At 39.6% G+C, this 25,444-nt stretch overlaps 1 protein-coding gene across 16 annotated transcripts in view; it reads right to left on the bottom strand.

Annotated features, from left to right (window-relative positions):
• The window catches only part of map7d3 (MAP7 domain containing 3), a 44,180-nt gene extending 24,121 nt beyond the window's left edge, over positions 1-20,059 (bottom strand). For 10 of the 16 annotated variants that reach the window (XM_041797085.1, XM_041797084.1, XM_041797080.1 and 7 more), the window contains exons 1-7: positions 19,929-20,059; positions 5,387-5,488; positions 4,974-5,054; positions 4,520-4,683; positions 3,231-3,342; positions 2,408-2,491; positions 1,598-1,705 (exon numbers count right to left, since the gene is read on the bottom strand). In XM_041797085.1, coding sequence (XP_041653019.1) covers positions 1,598-1,705; positions 2,408-2,491; positions 3,231-3,342; positions 4,520-4,683; positions 4,974-5,054; positions 5,387-5,488; positions 19,929-19,974 — 697 coding nt within the window. In that variant the 5' untranslated portion in view covers positions 19,975-20,059. The remainder of the gene's footprint in view (positions 1-1,597; positions 1,706-2,407; positions 2,492-3,230; positions 3,343-4,519; positions 4,684-4,973; positions 5,055-5,386; positions 5,489-19,928) is intronic. The other 6 variants (XM_041797087.1, XM_041797086.1, XM_041797083.1 and 3 more) reach the window with 2 other exon arrangements.
• Between the last annotated feature and the right edge of the window lie 5,385 nt (positions 20,060-25,444).

Consider the following 25,444-nt stretch of genomic DNA (forward strand, 5'->3'; position numbering starts at 1 on the left):
AACAGCCCTCTCTTGTGAATGGTTCAAAAGCTCTCAGAAATTTTAGAACATATTTATGAGTCCTGAGAGGAAAATCATAAATATTAAACCAGATGAACCAGCAACATCACAAAGGAAGAAATGGCACTGGCCAATAGAAGCTGTGGAGAGATATGAAACAAAAGATTGTGCATGTTTTCTGTCTCGTGGTCAATTGAAGTGTGCTCAGATCACATTGAATAGAGCTGCAATGGATGACAAATCTCATGGTTCGGATCGGCTCACAGATTTTTGTCATGGATCAGCCAAAAGAAAAAATAAAGATATTTATTACAATAAAATACAGATTATAAGTTGCCCCAGTATGTAAACCAAGAAGAAAAGGTTTAGGTCAATCCCATTTCTACCCCTTAGCCCATCCCCTTGGTTTTGTGCGTTCACGTCAGGTGAAAGGGTGTCCCAATTCTCTTTTGAATCAAGGGCTAGGGCTAAGGGCTAAATAGCCTTTGAAACAAAGATTGTTTAGGACCACACTTGAATACTAAGGGGTATGAGGAATTTCCCTCCATCCTCTGCATTCACTTGCAAAATGGCACAATGGACTACAAAGGAGGTGCATAAACATAAATATTTTCAGCACTTATAAATGATTATAGAAAATATAAAAGCTGTGTTTTCTAATAAATTCAATCTTAAGCTACTAGGGATGGGAGTTTATTGTATTTTCAGTATGTACATGTGTAAACAGGGCTATTAACTGTATAAATATATGGAGAAGATCAACACGGAGATCCATAGTATGAACGAAATGGTCAAAGCTTTATATTCACCTCTGATGACGCAGCTGTTTATCGGCACTGTGTGATGATGAACAGCAATCAAGTGGCGTCTTGTTTCTTAAGGGAAGGTTTTCACCCCTCACCACTCTGTTTGGAGGTCCAAGGGGCAGGGGTTGACGAAGGGCAAGGGCTAAGGGGTAGAAGTGGGATTGACACTTAAACTGTCCTCTACTGTGACACTACATTCAAAGACTCAACTATACAGAAGATTCTTAAGGCTCCTATTTAAATACTACCATCTTTTTCACTGAGACTCTGCAAAGGCATATGCATCTATTTAAAACCATGATGATGCATTTTCTATCGATCTGCAGTTGACATGCGGGCTGAACCATGAGACTTGATCCTACTTGCTTCCATACCACTGCGAAGAATCCTAATTATAAAGGATTGATTTATTGTTACAGAGGTGCATAGTGATCTTTTGCAGCAGAGCTGGAAGCTAATTTATCACTGGCTTGAACCAGAGACAGAGAGCTAAAACATTGTTACCAGTCTGTCTGTGCTTCAGTGAGTCTGTGTCAAACCCTGGATCACAGGATAGCACATTTAGAGTTCATATATGGCTCCAGAGTTGGAACAGAAATTGGGTTTGCTCAAGATAATATACATGTTGTTACCTGTGAGAACTTAATGCATTAATAGTCAGTGAAAATTAAATGACGTGATTGACTGTTTTACAAATACTACATTGGTTAAGAACACAGGAATACAGGGATGGATGGAGGGGGAGGTAGGAGGGAAAGAAACAGGAGGGGAAGGAGGAAGGGGGGACTTACTTTTGTCGGGAGATTTGATGAGGGTAGCAGAGGAAGAGGATAGGCGTCTGCTGATTGCAGCCTCAGACGGCTGTTTCAGGTTCGTGGTGGATGTGGAGCGTTTGTCCACTAAAAAGGGAGGAGGAAAGACAGACAAGGGAGGTGGGATTTACACTACAGGTTTGCCAAAGGGGAAGGGCATCTAGGTTAACACAAGGGAGGAAAGGTTTCTACAAAATCAGAACACCCATAAAACTCAGTGTTTATTATACTGCCTTGTTAATATACCTAAAAAATACTTTATATCCTTTGAATTATCAATGACGTGGCTACTAGTGCAGTTCATGATGAGCAGAACACATGAAATCTACAGTATGATCTGCTGATGAAAAACACTTTACATGACAATGCGGATTTTTAACCAACCATAACAAAGCTGATGTGCTTCAAGAGCCGAGCACGGTGGTTAGTGAACATTGGATGCTAATTTTTGACCACTCCAAAGAGGAGAGCATGAATAAAAATGGTCTGTGCAAGAAAACCAACAAATGATAACAGTCCTGCTTTTTGTGCGGATCTTCCATGCGAAGTCACGTATGATCTGGAAGTACTTAAAAGTGTGAGTGAGTGAAAATGTCAAGTCACTTCCAGCTATTCACTCGACACATGACACATTCACAACACAGGCCCCACACATGACACCGTTAGTGAAAAACTGCTGGTTAGTGGTTGTTAAGGTGAGGGGGTGGAAGTGGGAGAAGCCATCAGGAGCGCCAGTGCCAATCCATGCTGTGTTGCTACATTGGAGAGCGAATTATCAACAAACAAAACCTTGTCGACTCCTTGGTGGCTTTTCTGGTGAGGCAGGGGAAATAACTATTGTTACGGGAGATGAGGCGCTGACATCAGAGTCTCCTGTGGGAAAAGACAGCTCTCAGAGAGGAGCAGTACAATAAAAGATACTGAGACACACCCTTCACCGAAGTACAGAGTGAAGGTAAAATCTGTAAACAATTAGTGACCCTGTGGATGCACAGTTCTGAAGATTTATGGAGCATAATGTCTAAGAGTCAAACAGTAGTAGTAATTACAAAGGAGGATATGGTGCTGTGAGAGCATGAAGGCCTACAGTTACAGCTGTCATTTACATGTACGTCTTTACTCAGATTTAATTTATTGATAATAGTTTTTTCAGCACAACAACTCTGTGAGTGTACAGTTGCTGACACCTAATAAAATCTGACAGTCTGTGAAGGAAGCCCCTTCACTGCTTAAGAGAGAGACACTGAGTTAATAAGCTTTAACTCTGATTAAACCAATGTGAATATAGCAGTAGCCTCTCTGATGCTAAGTTAAAAGGGTTAAGCGGATAGATATCCTGGTGAAACATTATACAAAGATCTGTTAAGATTCTTGATTTTTATGACCAAAAGGTAGACAGCAGTCTTTATGCTTTTTACAGCACACAGACTTAGAAAATGTTTTGCTTAGTTGGGAGACGTTCACACTGTGATCACATCTCCTTAAGGAGGAGCTTTTGGAGTATGTTAGTAGTCCTTTCAATGCATTGTGGAAAGGGGATAATGAAATTCAAATTTAACTTAGGAGGAAAAAGTAAAGGCTGGAATTATTGTGGCCTGTAAAGGTTCTCTACCTGTTCGTCCATCTGAGTCTGTGGAAAGTCCTCCCCAGGACCATCTCTTCTGCCTCTGCTCTACTCGTTGACTACGCTCCAGTGTCCTTCGCATCACTGCCTCGTAATGCTCCTGCAGCATGACAAGGCAGAAAAGGAAGTAAGTGTAATAATTCCTCCAGTTACAATAGGGCTCTCACACTTCAATTAATACACTGCGGAGCAAGCACCAAAGATTTCAGGGGGGTCGCAGGACCCTGTCTGCTCTGTCATGTTATCAAAATTTAATGCACATATATATTCTTTAAAACCATGATTAGAAACATAATGTATTAGAGCAAACCTAAAAATTGAAAAAAGAGAAGAATCCCTAAATTTTTTGCATAAAAGTCACAATTATTGAGATCATAAAATCATGTGTTTATAAAAAAAACGTGACATTTTTAAGTTTGAAAAATCTTAAATTTTGACCAAAAAAAATCTAAAAAAAATGTTTTGTTGATATTGTAAATTGACAACAGTGTAAGGTAAATAATTTACAAGAAACCAGACTGACAACAGAGGTTGAATTCTCCCCTTAAAAAGTCAATTTTGCATAAAAGTCATAATATTTGGAAAAAAAAAACACAATTTTTGAGATCATAAAATCACATGTTTACATGAAAAAATGTGACATTTCTAAGTCTAAAATTTTTTTCAATGTTGACACTAAAATCTTAAATTACATTTAAAATTGTAAATTTATAACAGTGAAAAGAAAAATATTTACAAGAAACCCAACTGAAAACAGTGGTTGAATTTTTGACTTTACTGTCTCAAAATTTCTACGTTTTGGTTCACGTATATTTTTAGCTTTTAGAGTAAAAAAAAAAAATTACATTTTTTTTTCTCATAAGTTAACAATTTTTTTTTAACTTGAGAAAGTTTTTTCTTGAAAATTAACAGATCCTCTTTATTATTTATTTCTAGAGAGGCCCTAGTACCCCGTCATAAAAAGGGATAATTCATACATAGCTCTTCTGTAAAGTGTATGTAAGCTTTTCTTAGTTATGAGAAAAGTTGGGAACCACTGCCCTAGACTATAAGTAGAGAGGACATCACCTTATGATGTAATAACCAAAGTACAAAAGAAGGAAAACTGAAGGGAAAAAATTCCCCCTTTTCTAAAATGAGTGTACAGAAGGGGAAATTTGCAAACTAAGCCTTCTGTGCATCTATGTTAAAATGATTATTTAAGCCACAACAGTCAAATCAACAGAGCAAGTGCTGCTGTGAGGCTCTCATGACTCCTCCACTAGTGCTACTACTACCTTTTCCTCTTCCTGTTTCTGCTTCCTCTTCTCCTCCACAGCCAATCGTTTCTGCTCCTCCTTCTTTCGCTGTTCCTCAACCTTTTTCTGACGCTCCTCCATCTGACGCTCCACTTGCAGCTTGGCCTTACGCTCCCGTTCCATGATCTGAGACTCTCGCAAAGCTGACCACACATACGGTATTTGCATAGGGAACAGTTAGTATATCCGGGAAGACAAGTAGAATAGCATGCTGCTTTCTCATGCATGTTAATAAGTAGGAAAAGGAAAATATCTTCATACGGCCTGAGTTTATTATTTAATAAAGAAAATGTCTTAACACCTCTTTAAACAGTGACAATACATTTCGTTATTTCCTAAATGAGCAGAATAAGATTCAAACATACAGTTACTGAAGTTAAAACTGGCCTTGGCAACTTTAAATTTACACAAAAAACTGGGGCAGTCTTCTTACCTTGTTGTCTGTCTGCTTCTTCTCGCCTTTCTTTTGCCACCCGCAGTCGGTCGTCTATTCTCAGTGCGGCACCGTCAATGACTGCAAACACATACATGTGTCATTTATAAAGTTAAATGAAAAACATGCAGCAATTTGTACATTCAGAGAACAAAAAGGTAGTTACAATGTGCCTTGGTGTCACAAAGACTTTGCATTACCCAGGCAGATGCATGCATGTGACTGTGACTAATGAGCTCTGACATTATACAGTAAACCAGGATGACTAAGGTTGATCTGCTGTAAGTATTGAGTGTGCTGGAAGGGGATAGTGTTGCATCTAATGGTTCAGATTATAAAATACAATAGAGTGGTGACAGGGCAGTACCTGTGAGAACCAATTTGTTTCTATGTCAAGGTGTGGTGTCATTTACCTGGCCTACACCCCTGAGGTTTAGCTGGTGCGTTGTTTGTCGGTCCTGGACTGTTCCCTGCCAGGCTGCGCCGCTCCTCGGCTTGTGCCTGTGCAGCTGCAGCTGTAAGTAAGAAAACACAAAGGTTAAACACAAAGAACAAGAGCTGCATCATGTCAGGTCTGACAAAGCGGGTATTTAATATTATCTTGGAAAATGAATTGCCTTGGGTACTCCATTCAGTCTAAACCAGCCATTTTCTCTGTGCTTTGTTTGCTCTCCAGAGGAATTTTACTTCTGGAGAGATCCAACGGATTTGAAGGGGCAGAACAATCCAGCTATTCAGCCATTTGACATAACCCTGCTCCCATGGCCAACCCCGCAGCCTGCACTGCACTGCTTTCTGTGACAAGCCTGGACCTTGTGGGGATAGTTTCTGTAAGAACCTTCCTGGAATCAACCCTTGTGAGTCTCCTGATTGATAGTCAGATGTCCAAGTGGTGTAAAACATCAAATATGCAAAAACTCAAAAACGTACTCAATAAAACACGAAAAATGTAGATTTCCAGAATTGAGTCCCTCTTGCACTAGTTTACCAATCACAAGAAAACAGAATGTCTGTATGAGGTTCAGAAAAACCACAGTGATAAGCTTTTAAAGGTAGTAAATACATCAACACTTCCACTGGGACAAGCTCAGGATCAATATCACTTTCTTCAGCTAAAACTAATCATGATTTGGAGACAAAGGGGCAGGAAGGAAGGAAACACTGAGGACATGATTAAGCTCTATGAGGCCAGTATCAGGCATTCTCCTTTCTCTTTCCTCCTCTCTTGGTGTGTATTCAGCATTAAAGAACTGCTGACAAAGTGGCAAAGTAAACGACAGTCATGTGATACTGATGCATGTTTCTATGGCCTAAAAGTCTCTCATCATCTGCAGCAATGCTTAAAGAAAACTCTACTCATCCCATAACCTTCAGAAATATTAGAAATTTTTGTCTAAAAATACAGACGAAACATTCTGATTAGATACTGTTACTATTCTTGAATGTACACTTGCATATCTGTCTCTTTAAGAAGATCAGTCTGCAAACTAAATCATGCTTTCACTGTCAATAAAAACATTTCATGTTCACACGACATGCATTTACACCCTGCATGCAAATATAGACCTATTTAACAGCTCTACAAACCACTGGCCACACAGGTGATGCTGCAGCCAGCCCTCAGTTACCTTTTGGAAGTAGTGTTCATTTGATGGCAGCTGCAAGGCTAGTTTCAAAGATAGTTGGTATTCTGACATGAAGACAAGCACAAGTGCTGGAGCCAAACAGTAGGAAGATAGTTGAACTTTAAAGTCACAGTAGATAGTAATGTCTTGAATGCAATATTTGACAATCACCACATGCTATATCTTCAAAATAATTAACTTTTTGATGCATTAGAGTTCCTTCACCCATTGCATTAGGTTTGCAGCCACTGAAATGTGTAATAATACTATGTGTAATCTCAATCGATGATAGCATTCAATGCCACAAAGACGCCTAACTTGAATGAACACCTTATAGCCTCTCAATCATCTTGTAGAGGAGGGATTTTAAAATGCCTTTTGCCTTTAGCTAATCACATTGATCATTAACTTGAGGCTCAGAGCCATCTGGACCCCCAAAGCTTGCCATCCGGCTTCCCATTCAGAAAATGTAATGGAGGAAAAAACGTGTTCGTTTTTTTTTTTCTTCAGGTTCCATGAGCTATTCAAGCAACCCCAACAACAACAGAGATTACAACAGGAATGACGTCACATTTGAGGATTTTTGCAGCTATTTTTGATGAAGATTCAACCGGGTTAAACAGGCAGTCCCTTCCAAAAAAGCTTCTCCTGCTAAGCTGGCTGTAAACTTAACAGAGGCTGAAAACTGATGAAGCTGAAACAAATCTTCATGCTGCATGTGCCTTATCCTGTCAATATTTCAGAATGAATACAAACTAATAGTTCCCTTTTAACATTTTAACTGTTTCACAGGCTAGTGTTGTTTAAAAACCTTCAATTTTACAGACTTAGCCCATCCAAAAAGAGGCCGACCATTCTTGGTTAAAGCTGCTGTTTTCCACACCAGCTTTCCTCTTCAGGCTCTGTAGTGCCATTTTCACAGACTGATCAAACAATAAGCCTTTTTCCTGCAGGGGTTTTTCACCAATCATGACACAGCAAATCAGTGCCAAACTCAGTGATGCCCAACTTACAGGCCCCAGAAGTATGTGGCCAAAATATTCTGGTCGCCCCCTTGTGGTCTGCTGCAGTATAACAACTTGGGACTGATCTCAGGCTTTAAATTACATGCACTATTGGGGAAAAAAAAAATTAAACAATAAAACATGAATTAGGCCAAAATATTTATCTGAAAGTCTGGCCCCCACAGCATCTGTCATAGAAAAAGCTGACCTTTGTACAAATTAAGTTGATGATCCCTAGCTTATATGCTTGTGATGAGCAGAGGCTCCATATGCTCTCAAAGCAGACAATAACTCTACTGACTGCATCGCTCCTGGTCCTGCTTAATAGCAAGAAAAGTGTGACTAGAGGTAAACTGGTATTAAGGCTGTCACCAGTAAAATTTTGTGCCACACCATCATCACCGGTTTGAATGCCCACGTTGGGCTATGATGCATGCTTGAGGCATATCCGCTCCCACAGCTGGCGGAGCGAGAAATCTGTGGACAGAGAGCTCAGGCCAATCCCAGTCAATAGTTGATTTACCTCTAGCATTACGTGCAGTCAGGTAACTAACCGAACGTTACACACTCTTGCCATTGTAACTAAGCATGATTAGCAGGCAAAACGTGTTCTTTCATCATAAAGTTTGATCGTTGTGCCCCAACAGAGTCAGTGTGCCGTCTCTGTCAGCCTGCATGGGGCTTTAACACAAGCTAAGTGTTTCTTTGGCTTGTCTTGGTATGTCTAGAGCCAGTGCTGCAACTACTCACCTTACGAGGCTTAAACAACCATTTAAAGGGGTTTTAATGTATGACTTTCTTTTCCAAGTCCACAGTGGGTCAAAGATCCAGGCTGCGATGTCAAATCAGGTCAGAAAAGCAGCTGTAAACTAGCTGCAAAAACTCACCGGTATGGCAGCCAAAGCTAAGCTAAATCAATGCTAAACACTCTACTTCCGTCAAGCTTTCCACAATAAAAGTCTGCAGCTTTAATTTTTCTGAAATGCTTTTATTGTGAACGCCTTCATCAGGAAACATGCTCAAGTTATTGGGAGTTTTACACACATCAGCAGGACAGAGATGAAATGTGAAACTTGGAGCGCAGACTAGGGGGTGAGTATTGGCAAGAACCTCACGATACGATATGCATCACGATACTTGGGTCACGATATGATAGTATTACGATATATCAGGATATCACGATATTGTGATATATTGCGATATTCTACACAGTTAACTGAGAAAAATATAGAGATGATGTATATGTAAATCACACAATACGTTGGTGGTCTTCTCGCTATATTTCACAGCAGCAAGACAGAGCTTGCAAACGGCATTTTCTTTCTTTAACTCGCTGTTTGTGCTCACACAAACATGTCGTAGCAAGTCATATTTTACTAACAATTCAGCTAAAATATGAATTTTTATTTTTTACCAAAAATCGATATTAAGAGTTGAAGTATCGATATTGTATTGGATGTCAAAGTATCGCGATATATTGCTGTACCAATATTTTTTCACAGCTCTAGCGCAGACAGAAGTAAACCTAGAGAGACTAGAGAGAAAGATCTGTGCTCCTAAGCTTAGGCTTGTTTTAAGGGGAGAAAGAGGTTAATAACACTTGAATTTGGATTATAAAGCATTATCTCTTTTTAACTTTGTAATACTGTGATATAATACCGTTACCGTCAAAGGCAAGAAAAATACCGTGATATGATTTTCAGGCCACATGCCCAGGCCTACTAGAGGTGCACCAATTACAAAAATCCAGGCTGATAATGTCTAAGGGCGTATTCACACCTGGCTCATTTGGGGCAGTTGTTCCAAAACAGTGAGTGCCCGCCTTCCCGGTAAGATTTCTGACCAATGAGAGAGAAATTGGATTGCACGTGGCATTTGTTTACAACTTTGGACCGCAAGAGACTTTTGCCGTGTGAACACAAACGAACCAAGTGACAACTGAAACAAATGAATCAGTTTTGCCCCTGAATCGGAACAAAGCAAACAAGCCACAGGTGTGAATACACCCTGAAGTAACAATTTACCCCCATGGTTGATGCAATGTTTTTATTACTTTTTTTGGTATAAGGAGACAGTTTAGGAGTATCTGCAACAGTTCTTTTTTATCGTATCGCTGTTTCTTCCACAGGGAACCAGTGTTTTGGGAGCCTGTAAAGGCTTTGTTTTTGAAAGTGGGTCTCAGAGTGAACAAATCTGTAACCACCTAACAAGAAGTGTGTTAACTATACTATATAGGGACTAAATAAGCAAAAAAGCTTCACCTTTGATTGTGTTACTATTCGGGCTCTTTCTTAGGCATTGCAGAATCTCCAGTGTCTCAAATAAGCTGTATATTTTTTAAGATTTAGCAGTATTTTACAACTCTACTCATTGAAATGTTGCATTTCATTTTCTCCCTGTATAACTGCCAAATCTTCCACAAGAGTTTCTGCTCTGGTTTGCTACTTCAAATTTAAAGTACTGGGAAGGCAGTAATGCACAGTGTTGCTTTATTTGGCTCCAAGGTAAGATAAGGACATTTGGCTTTTATAAGCGCAGCCATGATGAACAGGAAATGTCATATGATAGCGGTAACTGGACATCATCCAAGTAAGCAACACCTTTAACTTTGCTGTCCTTGTGCATGGAAAACACTGATCAAAGTTTAACACAGAACAGCACAGCATGTATGCCCTATCAGTATGGAAATTACTCCCTTCTGAGAGCAAAGAGACAAAAGCTCTTCCTGACATGAATCAACACAAACAACACTGCCTGATCACAAATTCATTAACAAGTAAGCTTTATGTGTCCCCTGAACCAAAGGAACATCAATGGCAAGATGCAAATTGTAACAGGGTATCACGGACTTTAAAGGATGATAATTTTTTTTAGAGATTCAACAATCCTGCTGAAGTTGGTAAAAAACAGACATCAGTAGTACCAGGAGGTAGACAGAGGACGGAGTGCTGACAGGATGAGTACAAGTCAATCATGCTCTGATTATCTGTATTCTGCAGGAGCATCAATGCCCTACAGTCAAATAAGCTTTAAGGGTCAAAGTCTGCAGCTAATGCCCAGGAGAAATTAACAGGTCACTTCAGTTTTTCTCCTCAAGACTTCCAACTCAAACTACTCTGACTGGGCTGGGGTAAATGAAGCACATGTGACTGAGGTTTGACTGCAGTTATTGATGCACAGGAGTAACTTTTAACTCACAAGGATTTGCATATGCTGCACTGCTTGTGGCGCATTTTTATGATGCTATAGTGCATGGAAACAGTGCAAAATTGTATGTTAGGTGGACATACTTGCATGTATTTAGAGTCTGAGAGGAAATGGCTAACACAGAAGTTATTTTTCACTTAAAACCCTAAACAGGAAAAGAAAGCAATGCCATAAGTGTGGGTAAAATAAGCAGAGAGACATCCAGCAGAAAAAGCAAACGAGCACATGATGTGCAAGCACATTAAGTAAAAGACATTGAGGGTGCTTTATATCTAAGCTGTTTGGTTTGATTGAAACAAACTTAGGTTCCTTTGCAGTGTTGTTCAGTTTGGTTGAGCTGCTGTGAAACCCAGGGATGAGCATCGAAATCCAGTATGGACATGGTACCAATGCCAACACAGCTGATACCTAATGAACCATATACAACACAGATATTACTTCATTTTGATACGCTGCCTATTAACGTCTCTGCTCTAGTTGCATTTTCCTACCAAGGAAAATCACACTGACTGACACATTTACTTAAATGTTTGTCTCTGACACAACGCCAGTATATGAATTTTGCTTGAGCCTCTTATATAAAGAGGTTACACTGGTTTCCTTTTCTTATCCCATGTTCTACTGGCATCTTTTACAGATATTTCTGCAGATCATCAACAATACACAGACAACTTTCGTCTCCCACCAACTTTCATCAAGTTTTTCTTCAAAAGTATAGATTCAGGCACCAACACCATGTAAAAAGTATTGATTTGGCACCAATATTAGAAAAAAAAGAAACAAATAACCTGAACAAGACCTCTTGAAAAGAGGGTCTTGGTTCCGCTTCCAGTGTCCTTCTGGTGTATTTGTTTGTGGTGAGAACACCAACAGACCTTAATCAGGCCTTATTCAGGAAGCGCTGGACTTTATTTAGATTGAATCAGCTATTGTATCTAGAGAAATGTGTACTAAAAACCATAGGCAGACCTTAAGGAGCTTCAGAAACAACCATGCAAGTGTCTTTTTTCTTTCTCTCATCAAGCCGCTGCCTGTAATCTATGAAAATATTATAAAGGTAATAGACATCAACCACTTATAACACATGATCTTAAGTTGGATGTATATTTAATGGTTTCCTTTTGGAGAACAAAAACAATCAGAGACCAATTCATGAATGCACATTCTGTTCACTCTGCTCCTCTGCCCCTTAGACACACACAATGACAGACACACACACAGACTGTCTGTAGCATTGAAGGGGTCATCCTGTCATCACTCTCATTTCCAGAGGGGCAGATGTCTCATTTTTGTAGCATCGCTCCCCAAAAAGCTATGAACAATTGATTAACTGATTAAGCTAAATAATGTTGCGATCAGTGATTAATTAATAAACTAACACTCTTCTGTGACACCAACTGTGACAGAGAGACACACACAAAAACATGGTACTGCTGAGCACGCTGAGTCTGTCCCTTTGTAAATGAACTGGTTGTTCTTGGATCTCTCCTGTTACCTGTCATCTTCTGCATGTAATACGGTAACATCACCGTATTACTATCATTTTATACAGCATAACCAGTAAGGTTTGCTCCTCATGTGACTTTTTCATTTATTTATTTGCATGTATTTATGACGCAGAATAATTGATCTGAAATGTACTTATCTCCGATCCAAGTTTCAAATCAAATGCAGAAATGTAACAAACTGGTTCTTGATTTGGACCAGATCAACCAAACTAGAGGCGTGATAACAGCCCATCTCTCATGATATAAATAAATATCATGAGAGCATAAAATAATATGAATAATTATAAAATAAATGTAAAAAGACAAGGTATTTAATATATGGTGGCTCAGTGATAAAATCGCAGAATGTTTAACATAAATGTTTGATTTTTAATGTGATATTTTTGTCATGTGTCACTTATTGCCCCGTTTCTCCTCAGCTTCATAAAAAGGCGAAGGCAACACACCAGGGACTCTGCGTAACTTGGTTACTGTTGCTAAGTGATGCACACAGCAGCTTGGGATGGGTGAAGTGCTTCTCAGCCATGCTTGAATCAGTGTAAAGCAAAATGTTAACTCTGAAATTAGATAACAGTGAGTACTCTACCAAAAAGGCCTTCTTCCTCTAGCAACAAGGAGAGAAACACCTACATTTATTTATTAAGCCATTTTAGATGAACCACCTCCTTGCTTTCTTGTATCAGGGGAAGATGCATTTCACATTCCCAGTCCTGGACCACTCCACGTTACCAAAATTCATACAGAATAAGGGAGATCTGCTTTAAGTACTACACACCAAACACTTAGGCTAAACTCTGCTGCAGACACATTTTAACTTCATCAGTTGTTTATGACTACTTATACAATTTTAACATATTAAAAACTTAATAATTGATGATTTTAATAATCTTGATTCTCTGGCTACATCTGAACATTTCTGTTTTACTTGTATCTAATTGATATCTCTCTCTTTTTTTTGGCCAGACCATGCTCTCAATTTTATTATGATTATTTTTTAAAATCTCATCATAGGCCAACTGAGAAGCTACAAACAAAATAAATAAAACACAAAAAACTTCATTCCCCTGCAATTTGGAAAATACACAATTATATCAACAAGAAAATAAAAAAAATGAGCAAATTAAAACACGGCCTTGAATGGGATTAATTTCTGGCATATAGTCCTACAGTGAATGAGCTGCCTTTTTCTATTTTTCACATAATCTTGATTTTTATTCATAAAGGAGTCGGGACAACATTTTAAGGTTGTTCCTAAGCGTCTATTTCTGTATTCGGCTTAACACTCATTTAAATTTCATTTAACCAACTAGTCTTTCCATCCATTTTCTATACTGCTTAATCCATTCAGGGTCATTGGGCGAGCGGCGGGGTACACCCCGGAATGGTCACCAGTCAATCGCAGGGCTGACATATAGAGACAGACAATTAGGCACGCTCACATTCACACCTACAGCCAATTTAGAGTCACCAGTTAACCTAGTGAGCATGTTTTTGGTGGTGGGAGGAAGCCGGAGTACCCGGAGAGAACATGCAAACACCGCACAGAAACGACTGGGAAGCGAAGCAGGGACCTTCTTGCTGTGAGGCAACAGCACTAACCCCTGCGCCACCGTGCAGACTACAGCTAAAGTTACAGCGGCCTCTAGTGGCGGGAGGTTCATTACTATTTAAAAGAGCATTACAGACCAAGATTTCAAGCCTGTGTTTATAAAAATGATGGGTCATTTTTTTTAACTGACTTGTAAATCCTGTGCCAGCTAATTTGATAAACGTATTGAATCATTTTAGCGATTAACCACTCCCTAGAACGTTTACTAATGAACATCAGGCTGTGACATTACATCCACACCTCCCTGCTGCACTCTGAGAACGGGAAGAGAGAGAGGAGCTTTGATGGTTTCAAGCAGCGCTGTATGTAGATAAAAGCACTGAACTCAATGCGACTGAGGTCCAGACTTCGCAGACATCACCACCGCCTTCTGAGAAAAAGACTCTGGAGTTAAAAAGTTTCACTTGTTATGCAATTATCCCAATAGGTAAACCTTGTCCCACACTCACGCTGCCTGTAGTGTGTAACATCTCCTCCCTGTTTGGGCAGACCACTAGAGATGCAGTCTCTTAAGACAGCCAAACATGTTTTCGAAATGTGTGCAGATTGTGTGCATGAATGTTTTTTTGGCACCCTGAAAGTTTAGAAAACCATGTAACAGTTTCATATGGGGTAGCTAAAGGTATTTGAAGCTATAGTTAAGGACTAAATGTTAAGTTATATTTTCAGTTTTAATGAATCACTGCTCCATCAGGGAGCAGCAGGGGGGCGGTGAGAGAGCCTAGAGCTGCTAAGGTAGTACATGTGATATGGTGATTTCTGTGCGTTGGCAGACTCTTGATACATTCTATTTCTTCATGATCTAATATCGTCTAATCATGCACCCCTACTTAGCACTATCAAAAATAAGGGTTGTCCAGCAATGTGCATTCTGAGGATTTAAAAACATAAATGATATTACAATAAAAGCTGAGCAGTAAAGCTTAAAAGGATATTTCATTACTGTGAACCACATCCTATATGAGCTATGCATCAAAGTTATCAAAACCATGCTGATGCTGCAATCTACAATCACTGATTAAGACTAAAATATATTCAGAAGCTATGCAACAGTATTTCCTTTCAAATACCTGAAACATCAAGTTGAGAACACAGATATAAGGTTTCAGTGGTATGACCTTCTGTAATGATATGACTTCAGGCAAACAAATGTTTATAAAAGGTAGTAGAGGGAAGTAAAAGCAGATGTGAAAGCAGAGGGGCCAGGAAGGTAACAGCTGTTTAGCTAAAATCATGCAGACTTTCCCTTACTTCTTCTGCAGAAAATAACTAATGTTTCTAGTTTAATAAGCCTCTCTGTGAGATGGGAGGAAAGATCCCATCTGCCCAACAGTCCTCAAGAGGGCCAGGTGTGCTCTTAGCAATAGAAAGAGCAAATAAGAGGAGCTGTCTCTTGTCACTCCATCTCTATGGAGATTTGCACACATTAACATACATCATTACTGCCGAATGCAACAACTGACTCAGCTAAACACTGAAAAATCAGGGAAACAAAGTTATAACCTTGCAGCACACCACACTGTTAAGCTAGATAATTGAGTGTTCAGGCAAGTGGGCAGTGCCAAGCAAAACAAGCATGCCATTAAATGAACATGCAAAAAAGCAAATATTTCTAGTTTCCATCTGTGATTAATGTAGTTTGCAGTATAGTGACATGCAAAATATGGCATGTTTACAGCTATAAAGGTACTGATTTCAGGATCATTCTGCTGTTTTTGGCATAAGGGGATGTTTACAACAATCTGTGTGCAGCACATACATATTGACTGCATGTGGAGGCTCAACCCTCAGGCTAAAGAGGTATTATGGGAGCAGTAAAGACCACCAGGGGGCTGTTGATGACCCAGCTCTGCAGCCCAGACAAACACACAAAACAGGAAACAGACCAGTCTGTATTACATCATAACACTTCTGGTTGAATGCTAACACTGATCAAAAGCCAGTTCTCTAAATAACAAGCAGGATCCTCAGACAATGTTCAGTTACTCTGTCACAGAGTCAATGTTGTTACAGTGGGAGGTAACAATGGGTGAGGTCTCTTTTCTGCCCCTCCTCTGTACTGCAGACATAGCTGTACACTGCTGCATGGTATAATTAAGTAGCTTGTTGCACAGGAAGTGTCTGCATGGCTTAATGAAAGGGTAGACCCCCATTCTCTAGTGAGTTCCAGTATGCAGGGACTTTTTGTCTCACATTAAGCAAAAGTTAAGATTCCTTATCACTGGTCAGAAATCAGTGATATTGCCACGTGCAGTACTTGGCTGTTCGAAAAAAAAAAAAGGCCTTTGTTGTATGTGGCACAGAGCGTCTAATCACTGGCTCAAGATTTCAGGACCTCAGATAACACTGCTGATGCACGCTCACAGGCGTGCACGCACATGCACGCACAGACACACCAGCTCTTCCATGGGATTACTTGAGACCTGTTCATGCTATGGTAAGCCTCGGCTATTTGCAGGACTTGCAGGATAATGATGACACATCCTAGTTTGCTGGGGAATCTCCTCTTACAGGTGGACCAGTGTCTTCAGGAGGTGGAAATTTAAATGATGTGTTCTGTCTTGTAGAGCTGCATTACTAGGATGGTGATTAATCCAAAAAAAAAAAAAGAGACAGAGATGCACCAATTGTAAAATTCAGGACCAATACCAATTTTTAAGATAACAATTTAGCTGAAGGCTAAACGGAAATAGATTAACTGGCAATGAATCTTGTCTATGTGTTTATAATAATGTGTCTAGAGCTTAAATAGAGTGTTTGCAGTACATTTTTAATTAAAAGATTAAAAGTAGCATTGCTCAATCTCTGTTAAGACTGTTCTGTGTATTTCAACATGCTTTAACAGAACAAGTAGAAACTAGATCTTACATCTTGCAAGAAAAAAAAAACCACTGCTCTTCCAAAAACAAATTTATCTTATTATTCTGGTATTGGACTTCCATTCCAAAGTACAGCCTTTTCCCTATGCCCTATTAGTACTTGGTTTCAGGGCCTTATAAAGTCTTAACAAGTTAGGGCAAGATCATAAATAGAAACACTGATATCTGACAGTCATCTCACCTTAACATCATGCAAGGAGTTACATTTTAACATTAGCGTCTGTTACAGACTGATAGGTAGCAGAGGACAGAGACAGCAATGCCACCTGATCCCTATGACTTCGATGAGTCCAAACCTGTGGAGTGTTGGTAGTGAGCTTCACTTCCCTGCACAAAAGTTGACACTCCTAGCAGCAAGTCTTAAAATGAGAAGTTGCAGAACCACTGCAGATTCATCTTCTTAATTATTAATTACGTTTCTGAGAAAAAAAAAAATTGGTATGTATTCTTTTAAGGGAAATCTCATGTCATTTTACCTCAAGTGTAGACCCTTTCCAATGTGTAGGGGCTGCAAATAAAAAACTACATTTGAGTGTCCAGGAAGTCATATTTTTGGATTTCCACTAGTTTCATATCAAATTCAAAGTTCTGGTATTGTAACAACGTCAATATTGTCTTCTCTGTGCTGCATGATAAATCTAACTACAATTGCAAAGCCAGGCCATGCAAAAACTGTATAAAAGGCCATTAAGTTAAAAAAAATGCCACTGCATTTGCATTTTGCAGAATTACATTTATTATCAAAAAAAGGAAAACATATTTAGGGGAAAACATTAAGTTATTTGGAAAGCAGTACTGTCAGAGCTTCAGGTTTTATTTTTTTCTACTAAAGATTTATATGTTTTGAGTTGAGAAACACACTTCAAAACTATCATTATTATCATTATTCTAACTATCATTATTCCCTGCTAAAACTGATAAAATCAATCACACATTGTGCTGCTCTACCTGTAGCCAGAATACCTACAAACATGAAATATTTCCACTCATGGCTAAAAAAAAAGGGATCCTTTAGTTAAGAAATGTTTACAATGAGGAAGCATCAGTGGTAGAGACAATCTCAGGAACTGGGCATTTTTACCCTACTTCTTAAAGGGCTTTTTTTTCCTTAAAGACATCCAAAATGTCAAGGCAAAAATTACAGAGAACTTAAAGTAAAAATGCAAGCATTAAGTAGAGTCAGCATAGAGAAAGATTTGTACTTCCCCCAGGAAGTACAAATTTGTTATAATGTATAAACATTCTGACACATGTCTTTATATTGTGCACATAACTATTCTGATCATAGACCTTAGCTACAAATCCATATGTTTTGCAATTCAAATCTTCAGTGCGTGCTGTGGTGTGCTGGCTCAAGCTGCAAATCATCAATTCAGTGATTTTAAAAGGTTAAGAAATTACAGAAAAGGCAAAGAAAACAACCAAATCTGACAACCTACACTATAAAATTAAGGCTGGTCCATTTCCTCCCTTGGTTAAATCCAACCAGCTCAGAAATACTTCTCATGCTTTTAATTCTGCAGCAGCAGTTGCTGAGCCAGGATCAGGATAACCTTGTAGTGTGACTTGCAGTGGTGTGATCTCCATTTGTAATAACGGGGTAACTTGCTCCTTGTTCACATTCTTGTGGAAATAATCGTGCACATGAGCTAGATTCCTAACATTATTTTTTATTATTGTCAGTCTTCGGCTGTGACTGGAGGCCAAGAACCAACTGACATCCCTGTGTTCCTCACAAAGCCAGAATTCCAACATTTCACATCACTCTAAAGGTTTCGGATATTTTCATAAAACCACAGAAATGGGTGGATGTTAAATTCCAGATTGAAAATACTGAATGGAAAAGTCAAGGGAAACAGGAAGAAGATCAGAACTAAATATGGCCCAGTAGTTGCCAGAAGTAAAACATGCATACACCCACATTGGGTATGCAGAAAACTCCCTCTTACCCTAAAAAACCGTCAGCCCGGCTGCAGCTCGAATCATAACAAACTGTGCATTCATGCCCACAGAAGCAGACACAGTAAACATCCATGTCTGAGAGAGGCGCATTGATTGAGACTTGCAGCAGTTGGCCTACATAGTGCTCTTTACAAAAAACGCAACGTGCTTCTAGCTTGACAGAACGGTTTGTGAAACCAGGCCCAGTCAAACCAAAAGTCTTTTATCAACTTCATCAAGACTTCAACAGAAAAAAAAAACACGCAGCTTATAGCAGAGCTCTAAGTGTGATCGTGTCTGACATCCCAGCATTATGTGAAATTCAGGTCAGACATTGTTACGGTCGCCCTCCCCAATGAGTGGTGGGGGTTATGCCATATGTCAACAAATAAGAATAACTGTCTAGCAATAGGTTTAAGAGAGAAAGTGATATTTGGGACTACTAGGGGGGCTTATGTTAAACAGGAAGGTACAAAACTGACAATGAAATAACTTCTAACGCAGATGGATTTTATTGTAGGCATTAAGTTAGACTGCTGCCAGACAGACAAGAGGGAGAAAACGCTTCCTGAACTCTTCCTGATAGAGATAGCAGATGATCACTTCGGACTGTAATCCCTACGTGATGATAGGCAATGTTATCCTAGCGAATGCCGGTTACAAACCAGTTCGTTAGCTTCCTTTACCAAGCAGTTATAGTTAGTCTATCAACTCCCCAAACAATAGCATAGCAGCATTTTTAGAAAATCTGATTAAAGTAAATTTTAGCAAAGCTAAAGCAATGCTAAGTAAGCTGGGCGCCAGACAAGTAAAGTCGTCATAACGTCAACCGACTCTCAAGCTACGAAATATAACGTTCCAACTTCAGTCACTTGAACCTTATTTATAAGTACTTACTTTCAAGTTAAACAAGTTAATTTATATTTTATAGAAATTAAATGCTCAGCTGAACTGTGCAAATGCAGTTTTAAACGTTTAAAATGGGAAGAAGTTGCATATTTTTCCGCATCCATTGTGAGCAGACAACCGGACAGAGAGCTAACGTTACTAGCCAGAGGAGCTGGCCGCCGTTCAAATAACCCGGTTAGCGGCGGTAGTTGCAAACAAACGTTGCGAAGTGACAAAAACATTGAAAGAAACAACCCGACTAAAATTAAACTACAGAGGCAATGAATTTCTCACCCATCTGGGCTCGCAAGCCTTTGAGAGTCGAAGCAACCTCCGCCATTTCTCTGAAGTTTTCCTCCTCTGTTTTTTTCTAAAGCAGGGGCGCGTAGCACATCGCAGCCGGTAGGACTCGGACACCGCGGGGACGTGGACATCAAAGATGCAGTGGAAGAAAGAGAGGTCTTACTCTGAACATTTTTTCTTCAGCCAACAAAGAGCGAAGGGACATGGCACACAAAACCAGTCAATTTGAATGGGAATGTTTTTTTTTTCTAATACTGATAAGGCCAAATGCAATTACTAAGACTTAAAAATGAACTCCCTATAAATTTCAACATATAGGACACATAATTATTTTAAATCCGTTTACTTCTTACTGCTAACAGCCTAATTAAAACGAGTTAAGTTCTAAGCGAAACATATTTAATCTACGTGTAAAAATTAATTTCTTAGAATAATCATGCAGAAATAGAGCATCTGCAAAAACAATGATGGTGCTGTTGCCATAATTGCTTAAAAAAGGTTACAAAAGACCTGAAACGTGGCTTTGAGATGTGAGCTGCTCTGCTTTTTGCTTCCAAGAAACTTGCACTGAGAATCTGCGGGATTTTGGAGAATATTGCTGTACGCTGAAAGGGTTTTTATCTTTCTGAATGCTCCCTGTGCGCATACATAGCGTGCCATTATTTACCTGGAGTAGTGGTTCATCAATTTAATTAACGATCTTAACTCTAAAGGAAATGCTTATCATTTTAAGCAGAGGATCCATAACGCCCTCTAGCGTCTATTTGGCAGTTTTGCAATTTAACACAGAAAGTCCATCCACAAGAGAAACTGTCATAACCAGCCATTAAAACCCTAAATTACTCGACAAAACAGACACGAACTCTCATAAAAACATAACAGTTAAAATAAAGTGAGAACTTTTATTACATAAGATAAATAAATAGCCTCTTAAGAGTCAGAAAGTTTCAAAATAAAGGGGACAACACAGACAATGATAGTGTACATCTGTCCATATTGAGACTACATATGAAAGATAGTGATTATAAAAAAAGATCAATCTTACCAGAGTGAATGAGCTGAAGTATTTGCACAGTTAAGGATCAAGGTAAATGGTCTGTAAGACGGTGTCTTCCAACTATGTCACTTTCTCAGGGCTCTCTGTTCTTTCTCCTGCTTGAACACTGTATCCTCTGTCTCAGGCTGTCTCACATGCTTTAGCCAGAGGGCCTCTCATCTATTTTACATGGTAAACAGGAAGTAACACTGCATGCAGGGTTCAGTTGCAATGGCCTGGATTGGATGTTGTGTTATTTAACACTCTAAGCACAACAATGACTTCTTCACACTAGTCGACTTGTTTAATCATCATATAGGTAGATATGCTTTAATGACCAACATATGTTTGAAATAAAGGACAAAATGGACAGTGGTGGAGGGCTTTCATATGGGGCTTTGTCATTGGTTAAGTCAGGTTTCACTTTCAGTTGCTCCAAATAATTTCAGAGAGGAGAAACTTTTCGCAACCTATCCACTGATAACAACTGGCACCATAGTAACACATCCATGAGGTCTAAGTGGTCACTTGTTCACCACAGCTCTGTGTATCCGAGCTACAAATTTAGCATTAGGCAGGAGAGCAGCAGCCTGGGCCAGCTGGGGCAGCAGTGTGTAGGTGGAGGTGCGCAGGTATTGGAAAAGGTCCTGGAAGCTGCAGAGATGAACGATGACCTGAGGCGGGACACCCAGAGAGCGACCGAGGGTCCTCAACACACCCCTGTTCTCAGCAGAGTCAAGCAGCAGGGACAAGTCCTGCACCGAGTCATAGTCGAGCATTTCGATACTTTGACCTGGGCACATTTAGAAATAGTCATACAAGTGGATTTCAAAATGATAACTGATGGATTTAACTGTGAAGTAAAGAAAAATACAAACCTTGGGCTACTTCCCAGATTGTCTGGAGATGTTGCTCCATCTGAGAGTGAGAAAAAAGAGGACAGGTTTCTAAAAGGATAGAGCTGAGGGTTGTCAAAAGGTAACATTTTTAAATGGCGATTAATCTCAGAATTTCTATAGTTCAGTCAGGAACTCTCTCGTTATACATTTAACTATTTTGTTGCAACAAGGATTTACAGTTTTACGTGGCAGAGAAGGCTCTGCTCAAAAGACGCTCGCTGGGTAAGTCAAGCAACATGCTTTGAATTTCCAGGGAGTGTTTAGCTAGAAACCCCCATATAGATGACAATGCATACTGCATGCAATAAAATTAAAATCAATGGATACATAGCTGCATGAATCTCAGTATGAGGGTGCAACAAGATTTATTCTATAAAGGAGGAGGCTCGGGTGGAGGAGGTCAAGCTTTGCTTTTAGTAGCAGCAGCATGGTGCAGAGATTAGTGAGAAGTACGTCATATTAAAATACACCGTTGTGTTGAGAGACAGAGCTGTGATTGGTTGTGAGAGCTGGGAGATGATAATTGGTATCAGCTGGCTGTCAGCTGATCACGGCTGAGCGTTTGACTACTGTGTCCTGCATGAACTAATGCTAGTTCAATCGCTTTTTTCTTATTGCATTTTTTTTTAGAATTCCACCATTTTACATTTTAAACGAATGGTAAGTCACTTCCTGTTTGGGTACAGACCTACTTTTGAAGGTAAGCTGAAAATTTAGACATTGACTCAACCATGGAAAAGGAACTTGCTATGGGTTGAAAATTACATCATCATTAAAAAGGTGCAGATGACTCCTGACTTGTCCACTGGGCTGTCTGAGTTTTTTTTCCAGTGAAATAAGACATTACAGGTTGTATATTATGCAAAATACACTTTTTCAGCAAAAATATGTGCACCTGGCTGGTCCACAATCCCCGAAAGAATCAGAAAAATCCAGCCCCCCCTTCTCCGACTTTCAGGAATTGTGTGCTGAAACAATTCAGATTTTCCCCTCATGATGTCATGTGAGGAGTTAGCCCCGCCCCCAGGTTTGGTTGGAAAAGAGTCCCACCCTCCTTTCTGATCCTCCTCTCAGCTGGCAGCTGAAACAGAGGGGATTTTAGACATGCAAAAAATCCCATAATGGAGTGTTTTTTGTTTGTTTGTTTGTTTTTTGGCAAAAACTTCACAGGCATGTCTTGGGGACCTCTGAGACCAATATAAATCAGTCCTAAAGAGGTAAAATACGAGAGCTTTAAGGAGCAGAGGTGCACTTATTTTACATTATTGGGTCTGCAGGGAGACGCTGCAGTGAATTAACCAAAGCTTGCTGAAAGGGACAATAAAGCATGTGATTTATCACAATAAAGAATATTGGTGCACCAATTGCAGACTCTAATTAAACATGATTAACTTTATTAATCTTGACAGTTCTTATAATAGAGCTATGAAACAAATAAAATATTTAGGCATGATTAATCTCCCCATTTTGAAATTCTACTATTTGCATTTGAAGGTGTTTTTGTTTCATTTTAAATGTACAGCCTTCAACTAATGATAATTCATATCCTGTCCTATTTGGATCCAGACCGGGCTTTATTTTGGAAAAAAAGGAACTTTGAATCAGAAATTGGAGATTAAAACATTATCTTAACCATCAAAAGGAACTTGTTATGGATTGAAAAGGAACTAAGAAGATGGTTTAACCGGCATATTTGTATCAAAATGTGCAGAAGACTTGACTTGTCCACTGTGCTGTGAGTTTTGTTTTTCCTGCAAAAAATTATTTTAGGTCTCTCTTCAGCTGACCTAAAATTATTTTTTTAATCTTCAATGATACTTTTTGAGAACAATCATGCTGAAAAGGCATTAAAATACATTCAAACCCCTTTACCTCCTCTTTGGAATAGCAGCTGCTCTTCTGCTCCTGCTCTGAGACGTTCTCCTCATTCTCACTGGAGGGCTTTATATTGGTGGTGACGTTAATCACAATGGAAGTCGGGTGCACCTCATTTTCATGGCTCAGAGAGTTTAGGCCTCTGGATAGTGATGAGATGTTAATGTAGAGATTAAGAAAGGAAGATTTAATGACTAATCAGGCAGTTTGTGGTAATTGTGAAGCACCTCGGGGCATCTTCAACTGGAATCCCCTGTGAAGATTTCTCTGTAGACGTGGACAAGGGTGTGTATTCAAGGTCATCTGCTGAAAATAGAGGTTCAGGCTCAGCATTGAACTCAGGAGCCTGCTCTAAACCATGCAACAAGAGCATAAAGTCCAGATTAACCACACAAACTAAAGAGAAACTGTAGAAAAAGCAGCCATATCATGTTAGAAACTTACTGAGTCTCTCTGCAGTCAGAAGAAAAGCCCAAAGCAGCAGAACAACCAAGAAGACAAGGGAAGCTGTGGCTGAACCAATCAGGACTACTGAAAAAGTTTCATTTAATACAGAAAATTAGCCCATTTAGACTAAATACAAGAGTTAAAGGGATGGAAATCAGCAGGGCTACTCACTCTGCTCTTCAGGCTTTTTGAAATCTCCTCTGGGCAAAGTGGCTGCACTCTCTGTGGCAAGAAACCCTCTCATTACATCTTCAGAAAAGCACCAATATCCCATTTATGAAAGCGTTTTTCTCAAGGCCATACCTTCATTTGTTCCTTGAGCTGTCAGGGGCAAACACTCTTCATGGACTGTGTCATGTTTATAACAAGGCACACAGGACAGCTCCACCCTCCCAGACATGCTCCTCAGTTCATAAAACCTGCACACGTAACAACTATTATACAACAAAATCAAATGATGTGAACACCAGTTTGGTAATTTGGCTGAATTACTGGTGCAACTCACCCTGAGAGGCACTGACCACACTGGGAATCACTGGTCAGTGAGCATGCTAACTTCTCTAGGCGGTTCAGAAGTCTGCACTGAATGCATCGCATGCAGGGAGCAATGCCTGTATCAGAACTGAACCTCCCCTCTTCACAGGGAATACAGACACCTTCACCAGCATCACCAAAACCACAGTCCTGTTGAAGATGTTTTGAATAAACTTAGAGCCAGAAGAGAACGGAAAATTCTTCAACAACAGACTAATAAAATATCATGTAGAACAATTTATTTTTCACCAAACTAAATATGCAACACCTTGCAAGTTAGATTTCTTGTTACATAGTTTCTTTCCATATATACTATATTGCCAAAAGTATTCACTCACCCATCCAAATAATTGAAATCAGGTGTTCTGATCACTTCGATGGTCACAGGTGTATAAAATCAAGCACCCACTGTTTCCACAAACATTTGTGAAAGAATGGCTCGCTCTCAGGAGCTCAGTGAATTCCAGTGTGGTACTGTGATAGGATGCCACCTGTGCAACAAGTCCAGTTGTGAAATTTCCTCGCTCCTAAATATTCCACAGTCAACAGTCAGTAGTATTATAACAAAGTGGAAGCGATTGGGATCGAAAGCAACTCAGCCACCAAGTGATAGGCCACGTAAAATGATGGAGCGGGGTCAGCGGAGTGCACAGAGGTCGCCATTTTTCTGCAGAGTCAATCGCTACAGACCTCCAAACTTCATGTGGCCTTCAGAT

The sequence above is a fragment of the Cheilinus undulatus genome, linkage group 10 (genome assembly GCF_018320785.1).
Source record: "Cheilinus undulatus linkage group 10, ASM1832078v1, whole genome shotgun sequence".
NCBI lineage: Eukaryota > Metazoa > Chordata > Actinopteri > Labriformes > Labridae > Cheilinus > Cheilinus undulatus.